The sequence below is a fragment of the Puma concolor genome, chromosome E1 (genome assembly GCF_028749965.1).
Source record: "Puma concolor isolate L17-30 chromosome E1, mPumCon1.1.hap2, whole genome shotgun sequence".
In the NCBI taxonomy this organism is placed as follows: Eukaryota; Metazoa; Chordata; class Mammalia; order Carnivora; family Felidae; genus Puma; species Puma concolor.
The window spans coordinates 30,473,331-30,491,222 of record NC_141680.1 but is presented as its reverse complement, the minus strand read 5'-3'; the positions used below and the strand labels follow the sequence as shown (position 1 = coordinate 30,491,222).

At 54.0% G+C, this 17,892-nt stretch overlaps 1 protein-coding gene across 2 annotated transcripts in view; it reads right to left on the bottom strand.

The window, feature by feature from the left end:
* Nucleotides 1–9,755: 9,755 nt before the first annotated feature.
* CUEDC1 (CUE domain containing 1) overlaps nt 9,756–17,892 on the bottom strand; it is an 82,061-nt gene continuing 73,924 nt past the window's right edge. Inside the window, exons 6-11 of one of the 2 annotated variants that reach the window (XM_086686873.1) lie at nt 17,199–17,300; nt 14,788–14,859; nt 13,858–13,951; nt 13,097–13,155; nt 12,211–12,281; nt 9,756–10,082 (exon numbers count right to left, since the gene is read on the bottom strand). In XM_086686873.1, coding sequence (XP_086542999.1) covers nt 12,214–12,281; nt 13,097–13,155; nt 13,858–13,951; nt 14,788–14,859; nt 17,199–17,300 — 395 coding nt within the window. In that variant the 3' untranslated portion in view covers nt 9,756–10,082; nt 12,211–12,213. The remainder of the gene's footprint in view (nt 10,083–12,210; nt 12,282–13,096; nt 13,156–13,857; nt 13,952–14,787; nt 14,860–17,198; nt 17,301–17,892) is intronic. The other variant, XM_086686874.1, reaches the window with a different exon arrangement.

Sequence of the window (17,892 nt, the reverse complement as noted above, 5' to 3'; positions counted from 1 at the left end):
CAGCATTTTTTCTTTATATTTCCTTCAGAGTTTGATCGGTAGGGTTTTTATTCGTGTTTGAACTTTTTAATCCAGTGCAATGTTTTGAATTGCATACACACAATATATCTCCCGGGAGCCCATTATCATCTTTGTCAGCCAGAAAGAGCAGCAGGTCATTCCAGAGCACTCCCACTCTATGGGAGGCTGGTGAGGAGGAGGAAAGTAATGTTTCAGGAGCAGTTACTGTTTGTTTGTTTGTATTGTCTTGGATCCACACACCTAACCAGAAGGTAGCTATTATTAGCCTTATTATAGATGAGAAAGGCCATAGCAGGTGAAGTAACCTGTCAGACACCTAACTGACAGAGCCAGCCTTCCCACACAGCCTGGACCTTTTCCAGAAACCCACAACCCTCCTTAGCTATGTCTCAAGCTGGAGATTGGTAGACCTATGAGGTCAGCCAAAACTGGCCCCAGGGGCAGGAGAGGAGGGATTTGAGGCCCAGGGCTAACCTGAGAGGTGGGTTTCATGGCTGCTGCAGGGCCCTGTGACACAGGGAAGAGAGAGCACAGTGCTGGCTGCTGGGCCAGGTGTAGAGACTCCAGTCTCCCAGTCTTAGGAAGGTCTGGAAGGCTTTGCTCTAGGTCGAGCAAACATACTCCCAACTAAATATAGTCTTCCCAGGCCTCATAACGAGTTTCTAATTCTGTCCAAGTCCCGGCTAGCTGCCAGCCCAGACCACAGACACACTTCCCTTCTCCCACTCAGGCCTGCTCTCCTAGGCCACTGCAGTTACCACTGGTAAAGAATTAGGAGAATTTATTCAGGGAGGAGAGCCAAGGACCCAAACCCTCAGTGGGGGAGGATTTGCAAGGTTGGAATTTCTCCTCTAGATCTTTTTAGGGAAGTTACTTCCTCTTCTGAGCCCTTCAGGTTTCCCCTCCTTGAGGCATCTGGGTGGCGCAGTGGGTTGGGCTTCTGACTCTTGATTTTGGCTCAGGTGATGATCTCATGGTTCGTGGGATCAAGCCCTGAGTCCGTCAGGCTCTGCGCTGACAGCTCTGAACCTGCTTGGGAATCTCTCCCTCTCTCTCTCTCTCTGTCTCTCTGTTCCTCCCACTTGTACACACGCACACACTCTCTCTCAAAATAAATTAATAAACTTTGCAGTTTCCCCTTCAGCATCCTATTTAATGCCTCTGTGACTGAGAGAGTGGAATGTTGGTGGGTAGATAGGAAGACCTTGGGGATGTGACAGCAGGATGAATTGGGAACCCTCTGACCCTGCAACAGGAAGTGTGTGCCCAAGGGAGTACTCATTCATGAAAAGGAGGAAGCTGTGGGGCAGCTGGGGGCAGGCAAACTGGACATTAGAGGCCTCTGTCTTCTCACCAGGACCTCTCAAGGCTGCAAGGGACTGATGTACTCATGCCTTGCACTGCAGCAGCAATCTGGATTTGTCCTATTCAAATGTTCAGCTACCTGATGCCATAGGTAACGTCCTGACAAATCTCACACAGAAGGAAATAGAACTTGTCAACTCTCCAAAAGGCCGTATTCCTTCCGCTACCCTGCTCGACCCCGGTAGATGTGCCCACTAAATAGTATCAACTACCTGCGTAGCTTGCTGCAAGAGTAGAAGCCACCACTCTGCAAAGACCAAACGGGAGCTGGTAAGTAACAAGTCTGATGGCAGTTACAGCATCACTGTTGCTCTTGTGTCCTGATTGCCACCTGGGACGGCAGCATTTTGATGATATTTCATAAATTGCCTTATTGTTTCATTTTCTTGTTAAATGATCCCGTTCAGCTCACAAGCGCTTAAGCACCTGCCTGGCCCTGGGCCGAGTCCTGGACAAGCTGACTATCCAGTGGGGGAGACTGGCAAATTCATAACTGAGAACTTCTGTGTTGAATAGGATGTGGATTATATCAGTTTGCTAGGGCAGTCACAACAAAGTACCACAGGCTGGGTGGCTTAGGCCACAGAAAGATACTTTCGCACTATTCTGGATGCTAGAAGCCCGAGATCAACTTGCCAGGGTGGGTTTCTCCTGAGGCCTCTCTCCTTGGTTTGCAGACGGCCACCTTCTCCCTGTGTCCTCGCATGGTGTTCCCTTTGTATGTGCCTGTGTGCTCTTATGACACCAGTCATATTGGACCTGAGCCCAACCTAATGGCTGCATTTTAACTTCAATACTTCTTTAAAGACTATCTCTAAACACAGTCACATCCCGAGCTACTGGGGGTTAGGACTTCAACATACGAATTTTGAAGGGACATTGTTCAGCCCCATGACACTGACTGATAAGTACTTGGCTGAACAGCATCCATGTGCCCTGCCAGATGCACACGCACTCTGTGCTCTCCTTCACCCTGCTCTGTTCCCCGGGAGGCTGACTTCTAGGAACCGAAACCACGGCCCTCTCCTTCCAGTTGGGTTCCAGGAGGTACCACCAGTGGGAGGCATTGGCAGGGGAATGGAAGGAACGAGGAGAGTGAAGGTAGTCTCTATTCCCCTGGCTCCCTCCACGTACAGTCCAGGAACATAAAGTCACAGCTCTACAGGGCAACCTGTTCACACAGAGCTCTCACCGGGTTCCAGTCACTGTTCCCTCCCTTGCCCCTGAAGGCCGAGACTCAGCAAACTGTGCCCCTCTGTTACTAGCCATAGGTTCTAGGCCGTCCTTTGTGGCTTCCCTACACTCTGCCCACGTCTTTATAAATAGCACCCTTATTTAAGTAGTGCCTGGGAATTTGTCAGACAAAAAGTGGAGAAGCATCCCCGATGGCAGAACGGCCTTGGTGAGTGAAAATCCCAGCGTATTGATGAAATCATGAATACCGTTACCCATCTTTGGCAGAGAGCCAGGATCAGGGAGAAATTAGCTGCTCGCCTCAGAAGAGGAGGAAAACAATAGTATACATTCAATACACAGTACAGGGACCAGGGAGAGGAGCAGCAGCGGGGGAGATGCACAAAGAGGAGGCCGGAGCGTCGCCTCCCACCTCCAAGCTGTTGTGTGCTGTCTCTCCTGGCACGCGTGGGTTGGAGGCCTACACCTCCTCGGAGGCCCACGCTTCCGCTTCCTTTCGAGGGTCAGCCAGGAGGGCACCTCGGCCCGCAGCGCACACTCTGCCAGACTCTGCTCCCTCGCTCCCTAAGCTTTTCCCTCTCGGAATGTGGTGTTGTAACTGTGTTCACTGGTCTGAGTCTGTCTAACTGGGCCTCTCTGAGGGCAGGAACTGGCTCTCTTATCTCTGCCTCCCCACGCCCCGGCTGCTGCTTGGCTCGGAGGTGGCTCTCAGAAAGTTTTGTCATCAACAGCATGGCTGAATCAGGCCAAGTTAGGCCAAATGAGGGAGCCACCCCGGCCCTCCTTTCTGGAGGCCTTCCTCAGACACGCTATGGGTATGTGGGCAAAAGCTGTGGCTGAATGGGGATAACCCTCCACTCCTCCAAGAACCTGGTCATTTCTAGTCCTGGCTATCCTCTGTGGCCCACTGACAGGTAGATCCAGTTTACAAACCTCGGGGCCTCAGCTCCGTTACCTGTGATATGGGCATAATCGGATCACGCACCCTATAGCCTTCTTACGAGGAGTCAGTGGGTTAATATCTGCCGAGTGCTTAAAACAGTGCCTAGTGTACAGGCTCAATAAATAAGAGTGATGATAATAACGTTTTCTGACCACTGCACGTTTAAGAGCAACAAATTACAATTTATTAAATCACACCTACAATTAAATCACACCTAACAATTTGCAAGGCATGTTCACACAGCTGCCTGTTCATTTCTTCAGCAAACAGTCTTACCCCCAACAAGAATCTAGTTCAAGCAGAGGAAAGAAAAGCACTTTATGCCGCTACAGCCCTGTATCACTGTGGCTCCTTTTGTAGCCAAGGAAACAGGAGCCAGCTGGGCCTGAAGCAACAATCTGGCCTTTTATTATTAGAATTAAAGGCCAATTGGAATCACTCTGGAGCTTTCCCAGCAGAGGATGAGCCCCTTGCAGGCAGATGTTGCAGGCTGGTGTGGGCCCCCCTCTTCTTGTGGAAGGCAGAGCAAATCTATCTTTAATATGCTCTGGAACCTCGCGGATCTTGGGAAATTCAGATTCTGACTCGAGCGGTCTGGCGTGAGGACTGAAACTCTGAATTTCTAACAGTCTTCTTCCAAGCCGATGCCAGCGCTGCTAACCTACAGGCAGGGTAGCCAACTGGCCTAAGTTTGCCCAGAACTTTCCCAGTTTTAGCACTGAGATTTCCGCATCCGAGGAACACGCAGACCTGGAAAACCAGGACAGTTGGTCACTGGATCCACAGAACCACACTTCGAGTAGCAAGGACATAGCCAGCTGAGTTTGTACTGAGCTTTACAGCCCTTCACTTCAGAGTCCCCTGAATAATCCTCTTGACCTGATAAAGAATTGTGACTCTTTAATCTCTAGAAATGACAGGGTAGATGCTGGCTCTGTAGGGCCTAAGGCTTATATAATCTTAGTGGCTCTTTTAAGAAAAAAAGTACAAAAATATCTTTGTTTTATAAAATTTGCAAAACATATAACCATGCAAATAGAGTAAATTCCCTTCTGTCTCTGGCCTCTCTCTGGCCAAACAGGTGCTCACTTCCTTCTGGGAAAACGGTGTTGGCCTCTCAATGGCCAGTTCTGTGAGATGACCACCAGGTGGCAGTAGATTTACACAGCCCCGTTTCAACCACCCGCCCTGCTCCCTACCCGCTCCCCCCCATCTCCAGAAATTTCTAAATCTTCCTCCAGCTGGCCTAGCCAGCTAATCCAACAAATTAATCTATGCTCTGATAATGGGCAAAGGAGTTCATGTGCTTCTCTCTAAATAGCATATTTTCCATTTAATGGGAATGCTAAGATCATTTTTAAAACCAAATAAAGAATGCTAATAGGTGATGTCCGAGCACACTGTTGGATCAGACATCACACTATGGAGATGTTTTTAAGCAGGTAGAACTTTCTGTGTTCGGCAGATCCTGTCTATGGCGAGGTTCTAGTTCTTACCACCTCTTCCCCCGCCCCAGTGTATAGCTTAGTGTCTAGGTAACAACTTTGGAGTTTGGCTGCCGGGGTAGTAAGTACTACCACTTACTGAGGGGCATGTGTGCCTCAGTTTCCTGATCTGTGAAATACAAATAATAATACTGATTTCATATAATAGTTGTGGGGATCATGTAAAATAATGTACGTAAAGCTCCCCAGAAAAGTTGCATACAGTAAGCACTCAATAAGCAGCCATCATCTTCATCATCCTGTATCTTGCCTGTCTTCTGCCTTCTTCAAACCAAATTGTCCTCCTGTCTTTCTTCCAATCTCAGGCCCCTACCAGGTGCCTCAAGTGAACAGAGGAAGGGTTGAGACTCCAGGATGGTAATAAGCAGTCCAGTTCTTCTGGGCACAGCATTCTTCAGACCCATGATCTCTCAAGTTGGGGCTGAGCCCTGGGGACACTGAAGCAAACAGGAGAGGCACGAGCTGGACCAGACTCCAGACAGCCCAGCTCAGCACTTTAGCAGGTCACTCTCCAAGGATCACTTTGTGGATACCAGGAGCCCAACATTTGTAGATGAGCCTGGCATGTGAGGGCAGATAGATAAGGGGGTTGCCTGGCCCAGCCTGACTCCCTCCTAGGTCCTGTAAACACTGTTTGGCCCAGAGGGACTCATCACGGAGCAGAGGCTTCATCTTCTGTGCATCTCCATTTTCCAGTTGTATCTGGAACGCTTTCTTTACCTTCTCTCCCCATATCCCCTCTCTGGATACAATTACCTTCAGTCAGTTAACTAAAAGGCAAAAGAGTGGATGGTTCTCAAACTTTGCTGCATATTAGAATCACCTGAGGCACTTTTACACTCTGATTCCCAGGCAAATCCCAAACCAATGAAATCAGAATCTTTGGGAATGGGACCCAAGTTGCAGCAATAATTCCAGTATATGGTGCCTGGCTGGGAAGAGCAATGGAGAAATGTGCAACTCTTGACCTCAGGGTCGTGGGTTTGAGCCCCACATTGGGTGTAGGGATTACTAAAAAAAATTTAAAAACTTGAAAAAAAAAAAAAGAATTCCAACGTATATAGCAAGTTTGAGAACCGGTGTTCTAGAGTAGTGTTTCTCCAGCTTCAATGTGCATTCAAGTCACCTGAAGAGTTTATTAAAATGGACATTCTAGGGGCACCTGGGTGGCTCAGTTGGTTAAGCGTCCAACTCTTGATTTCAGCTCAGCTCATAATCCCAGGATTGTGGGATCGAGCCCCACATCAGTCCCCATGCTCAGCATGGAGCCTACTTCAGATTCTCTCTCCCTCTCCCCTGCTCTCTTTCTCAAAAAAAAATTATATATATATATATATATATATATATATATATATATATATATATATATTAAAGTGGACATTCTAGTCCAGTAGGTCTAGGGTAGACCCTGAAATTGTGTGTTTCTATCAAGCTCCAGGTGATACAGAGGGTGCCGGTCCATAGACCAAATTTTGAGTAGCAAGTTGTGGAATTGTGCTTCTCAAACTTGGCATGTATGAGAATCATCTGGAGGGCTTGTTAAAATACTCCCAGTTTGAGATTCAATAGATCTGGAGTAGGGCCCCATAACATGCATTTCTAATGTGCTCTGTGATGCTGATGCTGCGGGTCCACACAGCACACCTTGAACAGCATTTGGAGTCAGGCACCCCTGGACCGTGTTTCTGGCTTCACACCTTGCTACCTCTGCAACCTTGCAAAGTTACTTTCTGAATTGTCATTTCATCATCCGTAAAGTGGCCATTATTGGGTCAGATTAATTGAGCTAATATGAAACACTACCAGACTGCCCAGTGTGCTGGTCCTCAAACTTGATTGCAAATTTGAATTACATGAGGAGCTGTAAAATGAATCACCCCATGGCTGTTGATTTAATTGATCTGGGGTACTGAGCATCAGGATTTTTTTTTTTAAGCTACTCAGGTAATTCTGTGCAGCCAGTAGTAGGTAGGGGCCTGGCACTGTGGTTCCCAAACACAAGACTCAGATTGCTGGGCTGCACTCCCTGAGTCTCTGATTCAGTATGTCTAGGGTAGGGCTGAGAATTGGCATTTCTAACAAGGTCCCAGGTTACACACCTGAGGGTTACACACCTATCAGTAAAAAATGCACAACACTGGGGCACCCGGCTGGCTCGGTCAGTAGAGCATGCTCCTGATCTTGGGGTTGTAAGTTCAAGCCCCATGCTGGGTGTAGAGATTACATAAAAATATTTTTTTAGGGGTGCCTGGGTGGCTCAGGTCATGATCTCGCTGTTCGTGGGTTTGAGCCCCACATTGGGCTCTGCACTGACAGCTCGGAGCCTGGAGCCTGCTTCAGATTCTGTGTCTCCCTCTCTCTCTGCCCCTCCCCTGCTCACACTCTCTCTCTCTCTCTCTCTCTCTCAAAAATAAACATTAAATATATATAATATATATTATGTTACATATATTATAATATACAGTGTGTATATATATATATATATATATGTTTTGTTTTTGTTTTTTTTAATGCACAGAGCCAGGGTTAGAGGATCAGCTTTGTTTGCCCACATCCAAACAGTATGTATGGAGAGCATCACCCGCTGTCTTACCTTGGTCTAACTGGGGGTGAAGGAGAACCTGTTTATAGGAGGGCAGGGAGAACCTGCATTGTTCCTCCAGACTGAGCTCAAATGTGGCAGCAGGGGTTAGAGCGGTGGCCTTGGCCTGGGTGACTGAGAGCCCAGAATAAAATGTGAGTGAAAGCCACAAGGAGGCCTATGGGCTCAACACAACAAAGAACCTTTTAACCTTCAGAACTGCCCTGTCTGCAAAGGGCACCAGCTTCCTCTTTGGGCTGGGAGTTCCCTGGCATGGGCAGTAGTCCTACACTGCTGGGGAGTAAGGGAAAGAAAGCTAGAGGTCCTTGAATGGGAAGATCTCTACGGGCCTTTGCACCTCCCTGCAGCCTCCCGTCAGCGTCACTCCTGAAGCTTTCTGGATATCTGGGTAAGCTATGGCCACACACTGGCTTTTGCCTTGGAGTTTTCCTTTGCCGTGGAGCTAGGGATTTTCCCCAGGGCAAACAGGAAGGCGACTGCGCAGAGCAAAGCAGCAGGTGGGCGAGGTTGCCCTGCGGGCGGCAGGTCTCTTCTCGGGAGTGCGCTGCGGAGAAAGCTGAGCCCTCGGGGCCTTACAGACGCTGAGGGTTAACTGAGGCAGGTGACCCTCGGGGGCGAGGGGGGCTCCAGGAGCCAAACCCTGCCCAGGACAAGAAGAGAGGAGGAAGGGTCCAGCCCACACTGCCGGCCACATCAGAGCACCAAGAGAACACCAAGTCTTTATTACAGGAATTCCTATGAAACAGCTCCAAGAAAAAACCCACACATAGGAGAAAAAACAACTAACAAAGCAACACACACAGACGTGGGGCTGGGGCTTCCCCGCCATGCGCCGGGAGGGTCACGGCCACAGCCCAGAGGCCCCTCCTCTGCCCCCCGGGCCCAGGCTGTTCGGAGCTCGGGCTGGCGGCCCAGGGGCTCCTCGGGGGCCACAGGCGGGTCGCAGGAAGCAGGAGAGGGCGGGCGGCCCCGCGCCAGCGCCCTAGGCCCCGCGCGGGTGCCAAACTTGGTCGGGCTCCGCGGCGGCGCTGCGCGTCCCGATCCCCACCCCCACGTCCTCCGGGGGTCGCCTCTTCGGAGCGCGCCGGGAAAGCTGGGCCGAGTGCACCCGGCCTCGGCGGAAGGAGGTGCGATCGCGCCCGCCAAGTCCTCACTATCTAGGGGCGACTTGCGGCCACCAGGGCCCCGCCGAGGCTTGGCTCCCACTTCCAACCTCCCCACCCCGCGCGGTTGGGCTGGGCTGGTTCTCCACTGCGGGGGCCGCGACGCCTCGTGCCTGCCCAGGCTCCCGGGTTCTCCGGAGAGGTCAGCGCGTTCCCGTCTCGAAGTCTGGCCGGAGAGACCGGGCCAGCCACCCTCCCACTGGCAGTGGTCGGTGCCCGGTAAGGCTCGTAGAACCGGAGTGTGCCTCCTCGGATCATTCACCTTCTTGTTCTAGGCAAGAGACGCCCAGCAAGCCCTTCTGCCCCAGGCGCCCCGCCCCCACCCAGGCTGGCAGCCTCATCCCCCACGCTCCTCAGTCCTGCACTTTCTCAAGGATCACTTCAGAACCTGCTGCTGCTCACCCTTAGTGACAGCAGGACTTCTACTCAGGGCCCCTACCCCACCCGTGAACCGCGCCCCCCCCCCTTCCCCCGCCTCCCCAGTTCCCATCCAGAATTGGTTTTTGTCTCCTGCCACAGTAAAGAATCCTCCTGCCTGGCCAGAGTCCTCCAGCTCCCTGGGGGCCACCCTCCCCGTCCCTGCTGGGGGCCCATGCAAACCCCAGGGGCAGCCGGAGGGGCGGTCAGTAGATACCTCTCTGCGGTGGCCCCGTAACTACTCAGAGGGAGCCTGAGTGACTGCCCAGGGCTCTCCTACCCACGGATCTGTGCAGGGATGGTACCAAGGGTCAGCAGCCCTGGGGAAACGGCTGGGATGCAGGAAATCATGGGAATCAAGGGCCCAAGGCGCCCAGGAGGGAGCTGGGGATGGGGGGGGGGGGGCTGTCGGGCAGTGTCTGCTGCCCAGAGGAGAGTTGGGGAGAGAGGCAGGGGCTCTGCCTTCGGGCTTCACCATCCTGCCCTCTTGGGCACCCTGACCTTTGCCTATTTTCCGGGATTTTTTTAAACAAGGTGGGGGGGGGTCAAGTTGATGGTGGTTCCTGCATTTCTGCTCATTGCCCATAGAACAGCCTGGCTACAAAAGGGGCCATGATTGGCTGCTGCCCCTAGGGGCCCCAGGTCCTTCCTCCAATCACAGCACAAAACTCCAAAGTTCTAAGTCCCGTGAAAGTGGCAGTGGCAGTGGCAGTGGCTGGGCTGGACTGGACTGGGGCCAGAGAATCAGGAGGCCTCAGTACTCAAGCACCATCTGTCCGGCTGCAGCTGGGCCCTTCAGCTGGGGGCCGGTTTTGCTCTCCAGCCGCCTCTGCCAGGTCAGATCTTGTCTGGTGAGGAGGAACTGCTGGCATCTGGTGGGGAAGAGAGATGGATGAAGTGTTTCAGTGGAGCCCAGGGGTCTTTCCTTGTCAGTGGTTCCTGGAGAGACAGTTTGGGGCAGAAGATACCAAAGACAGGTGCCCTGTCCTTCCTCCGGGGACTCTATGCCAGCCTTGGAACTCTGCCTCGGGTCATGCCCTGCCCCCCCAAACCCAAGCTCCTACAACAGCGGGAGCAGGGCCTCTGGCAGCTAGAGATAGAGTAGGGGGCTGGGGAAGCGGCTGGATAGGAAAGGCCGAGAGGTGGGGAAGGGGCCAGCCCATTCCGGGACGCAGCTGTAGCTCAGATAAGCTGGACCCAGGGGACCTGGAGGGGCAGAAAAGTAAACTGAGGTCAGAATTCAGCAGGCCACACACACCAGGCTGGGAGTTCGGAAGCCTGTACTCGCTCAAACAGCAAGAGGGAAATGGCAGGAAGGTGGTGTCCCGGAGATGGGGTGAGCAGAGCAGGGGCAGCGAAGAGACCAGCAAGCGTTAACCAGGCCGTGAGAGTTTGCCAGCGCAGAGCTGAAAGGGGTAGGGGAAATGAAATGGGGAAGTCGGGAGGAAGGTGTTGTTTGGCTGCCAGTGAGTTCATACCCAGGGCTGGAAAGACAATCCTGGGCACGGTGGAGATGCAGGGTGGATGTGGCGGACTGACTGAGAGGGAGATTCAGACTCTGGAGCCCACTGCACAGAAGTATCGCTGTTGCTGTAAACGAGCGTGGTGGACTGCCAGAGAGGAGTGAGAAGACTTGGAAGAGAGTCAAAGGTGGACCTCGGGGGAGCTGGGGCGGAGGGACCCGGAGGGGCATCAGGAGCAGGAAGCACACAGCAGAGAGGAAGAGAGGAAGGCGGCCCAGGAGCCCTGGGCCACAGAAGCAAGGTAGGGGGGCGGGGCAAGGCACAAAGATACAGAACCGGAGAAGGACCTAGTCCTGCCGGTGACCTTCCTGGATCAACCTGGGGATGGTGGAGAGGAGGCCACTTTTTCACAAGTCAGGCAATGAAGGGAAACGATGAAATCTCTTGGCTTTTAAGATGAGGAGGAACAGGGTATAGACTTGAGGAAGAAGCTGGAAAAGGAAAAGCTCGAAGACTTGGGGAGAGAAGTAAATGATGGCAAGGTCCTGATGTGGGGGGTGGCTCTGGACCAGACACGGTTTCCCGGGGAGCAGTGGAAAGGAGACCGGATGGCAGCAGCGGTGGGGCTGTGGGGGCCCTTCCCCGGCTGGCCGTATTTGAGCATTCCGGACCAGTGGAAATCGTGGGTGCAGCTCCGTGCATGAGGAAAGACTGAGTGTGTCCACATCGTGGGGGGGGTGTGACAGGCAGTCACCTTGAAGTGATGTGAAGGCCAGCTGGCCAATCTCCCTCCACTACAACTATCCTGAGGGAGGCAAGTATTTCTTCAGTCAAACAGGGTCATACCTGCCACACCGTCAGCTCAAGGAGCCTTGTAGGACAGCGGCTAGCGGAAGGAAGCATGGGCAGAGAGGGAGTTGGAACAGGGACAGGTCCCGCTGAGCCCTGGAGGAGGTGTTGACATTCCCTGATCCACACAACCCCCCCCCCCCCCCCCCGCCAACCCCGGGGATGCACAGGTTAAGAGGAGGAAAAGCAGCCTGAGGGCCCAGGGCTGCAGCCAGAAACAGAGCTGCCTCCAGAGACGCTGTTTCTTCATCTGGTTTTGGCCGATCCTACACCACCCAACCCAAGCAGGCAGTGGGAGGATTCCGTGTGCTCGGTTGTGGTGAGGCCATGTCACTTTTCTTAAGTGGCCCTCCCACTGTGCAGTGTGTATCCTGGACTGTCTTCTCAATTTGGCTGTAAACTCTCAAGGTCAAAGCGGACTTTCCCCCCCTTCTTCCCAGGATCTGGCACAGGCAGGTGTGATTACTCTGGTGGAAGGAAGGAAGGAAGGAAGGAAGGAAGGAAGGAAGGAAGGCAGGCCAAAGACGAGTTCCATGCAGAAGACCATGTCCCCTCTCACAACAAGGGAAGAAAACCAGGACCTGTGCCATCCAGTTGCCTGAACCCAATGCCTCCGGAGCCCTGGGAAGACACCTCGAGGAGGGCATGGCAGGCCCGGTCTCTGGGCAGCTGTGACTCCAGGCCTTACCTCTTACTGTCCTTCCCGTAGGGCTTCCTCCATCTTGGGTGCCTCCTGACGCCTTCCCCGGAAGTCTTCATCTGAAAAGCAGAGGGAAGTTGTCTCATCCTCCACCGTGCCGGGTGTCGCGCAGGCACGTCCTCCAGGCTGGGCAAGGGAGCTGACCCAACTCTCTCCATCCCCCTTGTTTGCTGGGGCACAAGCTGACTCTGGGGTGGGGTGGGGGCGGGGGGATATGTGGGTCTGGTGAGGGCACCAGGGCACAGTGTGGAGTCAGAATACCTAGCTGCTGGCCTGGCTGCATCACTGAGCTCTGAGACCCTGGACAAGTTCTTCCCTCAGCTTCCTCTTCTGTAAAATGGGTGCGGAAGTTGCACCCTCCATATGGCCTCTAAGACCCCCCTGGCCCTTGCTTCTGGGTATCTCCTGACCAAAGGGCCCCTCTGCTCTGAGGCCTAAGGATCAGGTTCAGCTATGGGCCTGCTAGCAACTAAGGCAGTGTCTTTTGGGAGGGACTGCATGCACGCTGAAAGGTGTCTGGGCCCAGAGACTAAAACTGCACAGCGCTTGGTTCTCAAAGGGGAGGCCCCTCCACGTGAGTAGGCCTGCCTGCCCCCTCCCACCCCAGGGAAGACTCCCCAGAAACAGCACCTGACACTTTGTGCTCCAGGGAGAGATCTAGGTGGAGGTGCGGCCGGGGCCCCCTTCGGGGAGTGGAAGGGAGAGGCGACACGAACCAAGCAGGAGGACCCATTTCCTTGGGTCACCTGCCCACCTATCCATGATGTATCCCCCCCAGGTTGGGCCCACCCATGAAATACCCGGGCCCTCCTCTTGGAGGATCACCCATCACAAGCAACTTAGAGCTCCGGCTTCCCTGCCCTCCTCGCCTCACCACAAGTGTGACCCTCCACGTCGTCCAGCAGATTAGCCGTTGACACCGCGGCTCCCAGCCTGCCAGGCCATTCAGGAAAACGTCTCAGGGGTGGGGGGCACTGCCATCGTCCTCCAGTTGTACCGCCCCTGCCCCTGGCTGGCTACCGCCCACTGCGAGCCCAGGAGACTCCTCCCCTTCCAGCCTTCTCCCCCAGGGCTCCCCAAAGCCTCCTTTCCTTGGGGTGGGGGGGGAGACTTCCTCACCCAGCTCCCATCTCTGGGGTGGAGAAGGGGCATCCTCCCTGCTCCCCACTGGCCGTTTCAGCTTCTAATAGCCTGGGTCCCATGTGACAAGCATGGGTGGGAGTCTAGGTTAAAATGTGGAAAACCCTATTTTTCCTCAAGGAACCACTGAAAGCGAGGAGGCGGGGGACAAAGAGGAAAGTGGGGAGGTAGCAAGATCTACAGATCAATTCAACTCGGGAAATCAGGGAGAGGTTCGCTGGTTTCAGTGGAAGAACCAAGTTTTCTCCCAAGAGCAGATTAGCCAGGCCAGAAAGTGGAGCTCTCTCCTTGGGAGCCCACAGAAGGCGGCAGGAGACGCTGGCCTGTCCCCAGGGCCGGTCAAGGTGGTCCAGGCAGGGCGGTGGGCTGGCCTCGGGTGCGCGGAGGAGAGGGGTGGCCGCAGAGCCGGTCCCAGCCCCAGGGAGAGCGCAGCCCCGGCAGTCTGGCCAGGGGGTCGGCGCCCGCAGCCCCCCAGCGCCAGGCCGGAAAGGATACGACTGGTGCTTGGACAAGTGTTTCCTCTTTGACTTCCTCATCCTGGTCTTCTCGGAGAAGGCCCTGGCCAGCTCAAACAGCTTCCTCCGGGTGGCTGGGGCAGAGAGACCCGTGAGCGGAGAGCCGCAGCCACAGGGCCATCCCGCCTTCCCTCCCCTGGGTGGGAGGGCGACAGGAATGCGGCAGGCGGCAGTGGCTGCATCCCGCCGCTGCCCGGCGGGTGGCCGGGCATCCCCAAGCAGGGAGGCTGCCCTCCCGGCCCGGCCTGCAGGGGCAGCAAAGGCCACCGAGAGCAGGACCAGGCCCGGGCAGGCAGCCCGAGATCCGGGTATTCCTTCCCCAGCTGTGACAGACACCGATGCGTCTTGGCTGTCTTTCCCGCCGCCTCTCCCGCCCCCTTCGCCACCTCCAGAGTCGGTTCTGGGATTTCCATGACTAATCCGAGATTTTCCCTGAAATGGAGCCTGGAAGGATGGCAGCCTCATTCACACGTGGTTGGGCGGTGGGGAGGGGAGGAGGGGGGTAGGTGCATCCTGGCCGGCAGGACTCTGCGGGGAGAGGTCACCGACCCCTCTGGCCTCCTGCCTGCAGACAGTGGGCTTAACACGGGCTTCCCCACTCATCAGGCCAAGTCCCCTCAAGCCACAAAGAACGTGAACTCTGAAATAGGGACGGGGTGGGGTGGGTGCAGCACATTATTATTTTTCTGCAGACAGCCGGCTCAAGAGGATTTAAAACTTAATTTGTATCCACACTCAGCCGCAGAGAGGGAAGCGAGGCAGGAAGGCTGAGGGAGCCAGCCTGCGATTAAAATGTCACTTTGGTTCACCCAGAGTCAGCTACCTTAAAAACACCCATGGCTCCTTCCCTCCTACGAGGCCACAGGGCCTGTCTTGGAAGAGATGGGGAGGGGGCCTAGGCAGGACTCACATTTTCCCATGTGTTTTAACTTGTCCCTGAATAAGGCATCTTCAGACACAGCAGGATTGGCGTCACCGGTTCCTGGAAGGGGAAGACACCTCTGAGGTCCGGCTGCAGAGGGACAGTAGCTGCCCAAGGCCCCGTTGCTGGGGGCCCAGGGGAAGCAGGTCAGGGCTGTCCCCATAGGACAGGGGACGGCCCCAACCCTTCCATTTGAGGAGAGAGGCAAAAATCAGGCTTCTTCCCTAACTAAGAGGGAGCTTTAAGAAAGGAGGACACTAGGGGCACCTGGGTGTCTCGGTAGGTTCAGCCTCCAACTTTGATTCACAGTATGATTTCACAGTTCCTAAGTTCGAGCCCCGTGTCAGGTCTGTGCTGACAGCTCAGAGCCTGGAGGCTGCTTCAGATTCTGTGTCTCCCTCTCTCTCTGCCCCTCTCCCGCTCATGTTCTGTATCTCTTTCTCAAAAATAAACATAAGAAAAAAAAAAAAGAAAAAGAAAGGAGGGGTGCCTGGGTGGCTCAGTCAGTTAAACAACCGACTTCGGCTCAGGTCATGATCTCGCGGTTCGTGAGTTCGAGCCCCGCGTCGGGCTCTGTGCTGACAGCTCAGAGCCTGGAGCCTGCTTTCGATTCTGTGTCTCCCTCTCCGTGCCCCCCACCCTGCTTGCACTCTCTCTCTCTCTCCTTCAAAAATAAATAAACATTAAAAAAATTTTTTTTAATAAAATAAAAAAAAAAGAAAGAAAGGAGGACACTAGGGGTTTGAGGCGGACTTCTTTCTCTGCCAAGCCCCGCTTTGCTTTTTTGTGTAAAAGGCAAGACAGTGGTATGTCCTGTGTGCGTGGCTCACACACTCTTCCAACCGTCCACTGCTCTGATCAACTCCGTGTTCCGCAAAGCCATGCTGGTAGCTTGAAACCAGTATGGTGGGAGTGTTTACATCATGGAAGTCACCAGACGCTAAGCACCGGGGCTGCCCCTGCACCCTGATCTGGCTGTTAGATACCCACCAGCACACAGAGGCTGGCCTGCAGCCCGACCCAGTGAGAGGGTTAATAAGGGAATGGAGACGAGGCGTGGGCACAGAGCAGACATTTGTCCGTGCCGATTCCCTTCTCCTTCCTGCCTGGGTCAGCTCCTCCATTAACTCCCTCCAGACATGGAGTTCCTGACTCCTTAGACAATGAGTAGGAATGAGAATAGGGCCAGTTCCCAAGTCAAAACCCAGTTGGCCACCTAGAGTCTCCCCGATCACTCAGCACCCACTTGCATCCCTCGCTGCCCTTCTAAAGCCCCTGCTCTCCACCCTGCAACTCGGCTAATCCCGAGTCACCTTGCCTGCTAAGTCCCCTGTGAGTCATTATGATCCATCCCAGCAGCCCTGGTGTGTCTAGTTAATTCAGGATCAAGGACAAGAGACTGTCGTTAAGACTACCAGATGCACATCTGGTGGGGCCTAAGCTCCAAGCCAATTGCTTATGAATCAGTTCCACAGGATTTTCTTTCTCTGAGCTGGGATCAGCTGAGGTCCCATCCTCTGCCCTACCACCCCACTCCACGGCGTGACGTGAGGTGTGCTTTGGGCAAAAGCCGCTGCTGCTTCTTCCTCTGAGGTGGGCAGCCTACGTACGCAAGGAGGAACTGACTGGCTAGGGGCCCCGACGCACACACAGGGACACATGGGCAGGGTCCAGATGTCAAGTACAGAATCTAGGCCTCCTAGACCTCTCTGTTCCCATGTTCCCAGCTCCAGCCCGAGGCTTATTCGTGCATCCCAACAGCCTGCTGTCCCTTCCTGGCCCACCTGCAGCGGGTTAGGGCTCCTGGAGGGGCCTGCCCCTCTTTTGAGGCAGTTCTTGCTTCTTACCACCTTGCACATGAAACTCAAAGTTCTCTTCTTCCAACACTAGGGCAGGGCCTGGCTACGACAGGTATTCCCCCAGCGACTGAATGAATAAACCCTTCCCTGCCCTTCTCACCATGAGCATTTGCTATAATCAGTGTGTCCTCAGCTTTGCTGGTTGGTTCTACCCATTTTGGGGATGTTTCTCCTGCATTCCCCAGGGCAGAGATCAAGCCTTAGAAGTCTTTGAGTCCTTCCGGAGCCCACCCACCACGGGACATATGTGATGTGGTATGTCCCCTTCTTGGCCATGCTCCAGGCACTTTCTGAGCTCAGCCAGCCTGTTAGCCAATCCCAGGGGGGGCTCCAGCAGCCACTGGATTGGTAAGAGTCCAGGCCTGCTAAGTGGAGGGCCATGTCACTCACAGTTCTGACGCCACAGTGCGGTGGTGGGGTCAGAACCCTCCCCTCCAGCCTGTTTCCTCACCCTACCTCTAAACTCCAAACATGCAAAGCACAGCTGGGGTGTGAGCCTCTATGCCCTCTGGGCCTCTCTCCTTAGGAAGGCAAGGTTACCTGGGGCAGGAGAGGGAAAGCCAAAGTCATTTCCCACAGCCACGCTGTTGCTGCTGCTGCTGCTGTTGGATTTGGATTTCTGGGACTCGTATTTCAAGCGATCTGGAAAAGGACCACATTCCTGTCAGGACAGTTAGCTCTCTCCCAGGGGCACCCTGGGCTGAGACACAGGAGGTCGTTGGCGGCTAAGGCCCCGGATCTCACATGACATACACAAAATATGTGCACACACACACGTCAACCGGCTCTCAAAGAACCAGCCGTACCATAGAAACTACTGCCCTGACAAGCACGTGGAATGTTAGAACATCAGAATTAGAAGGACGCTGAGAGATCATGTAGTCCAACCCTTCATTTAAAAGGAAAGGCCCTGGGGCACCGGGGTGGCTCAGTGGGCTAAGAGACTCTGGATTTCAGCTCAGGTCATGATCTCACGGTTCATGGGATACAGCCCCGAGTCAGGCTCTACAGCTGACAGCATGGAGCCTGCTTGGGATTCTCTCTCTCCCCTCTCTCTCTGCTCCTCCCCCGCTTGTTCTCTCTCTCTCTCAAAATAAATAAACTTAAAAAAAAATAAAGTAAAATAAAATAAAATAAAGTAAAATAAAATAAAATAAAATGCCAGGCCCTGAGACCCCAGCACCTGTGCTGCAGGTCTGGAGCCAACCTTCTCTCTGCACACCTTACTCCTCCC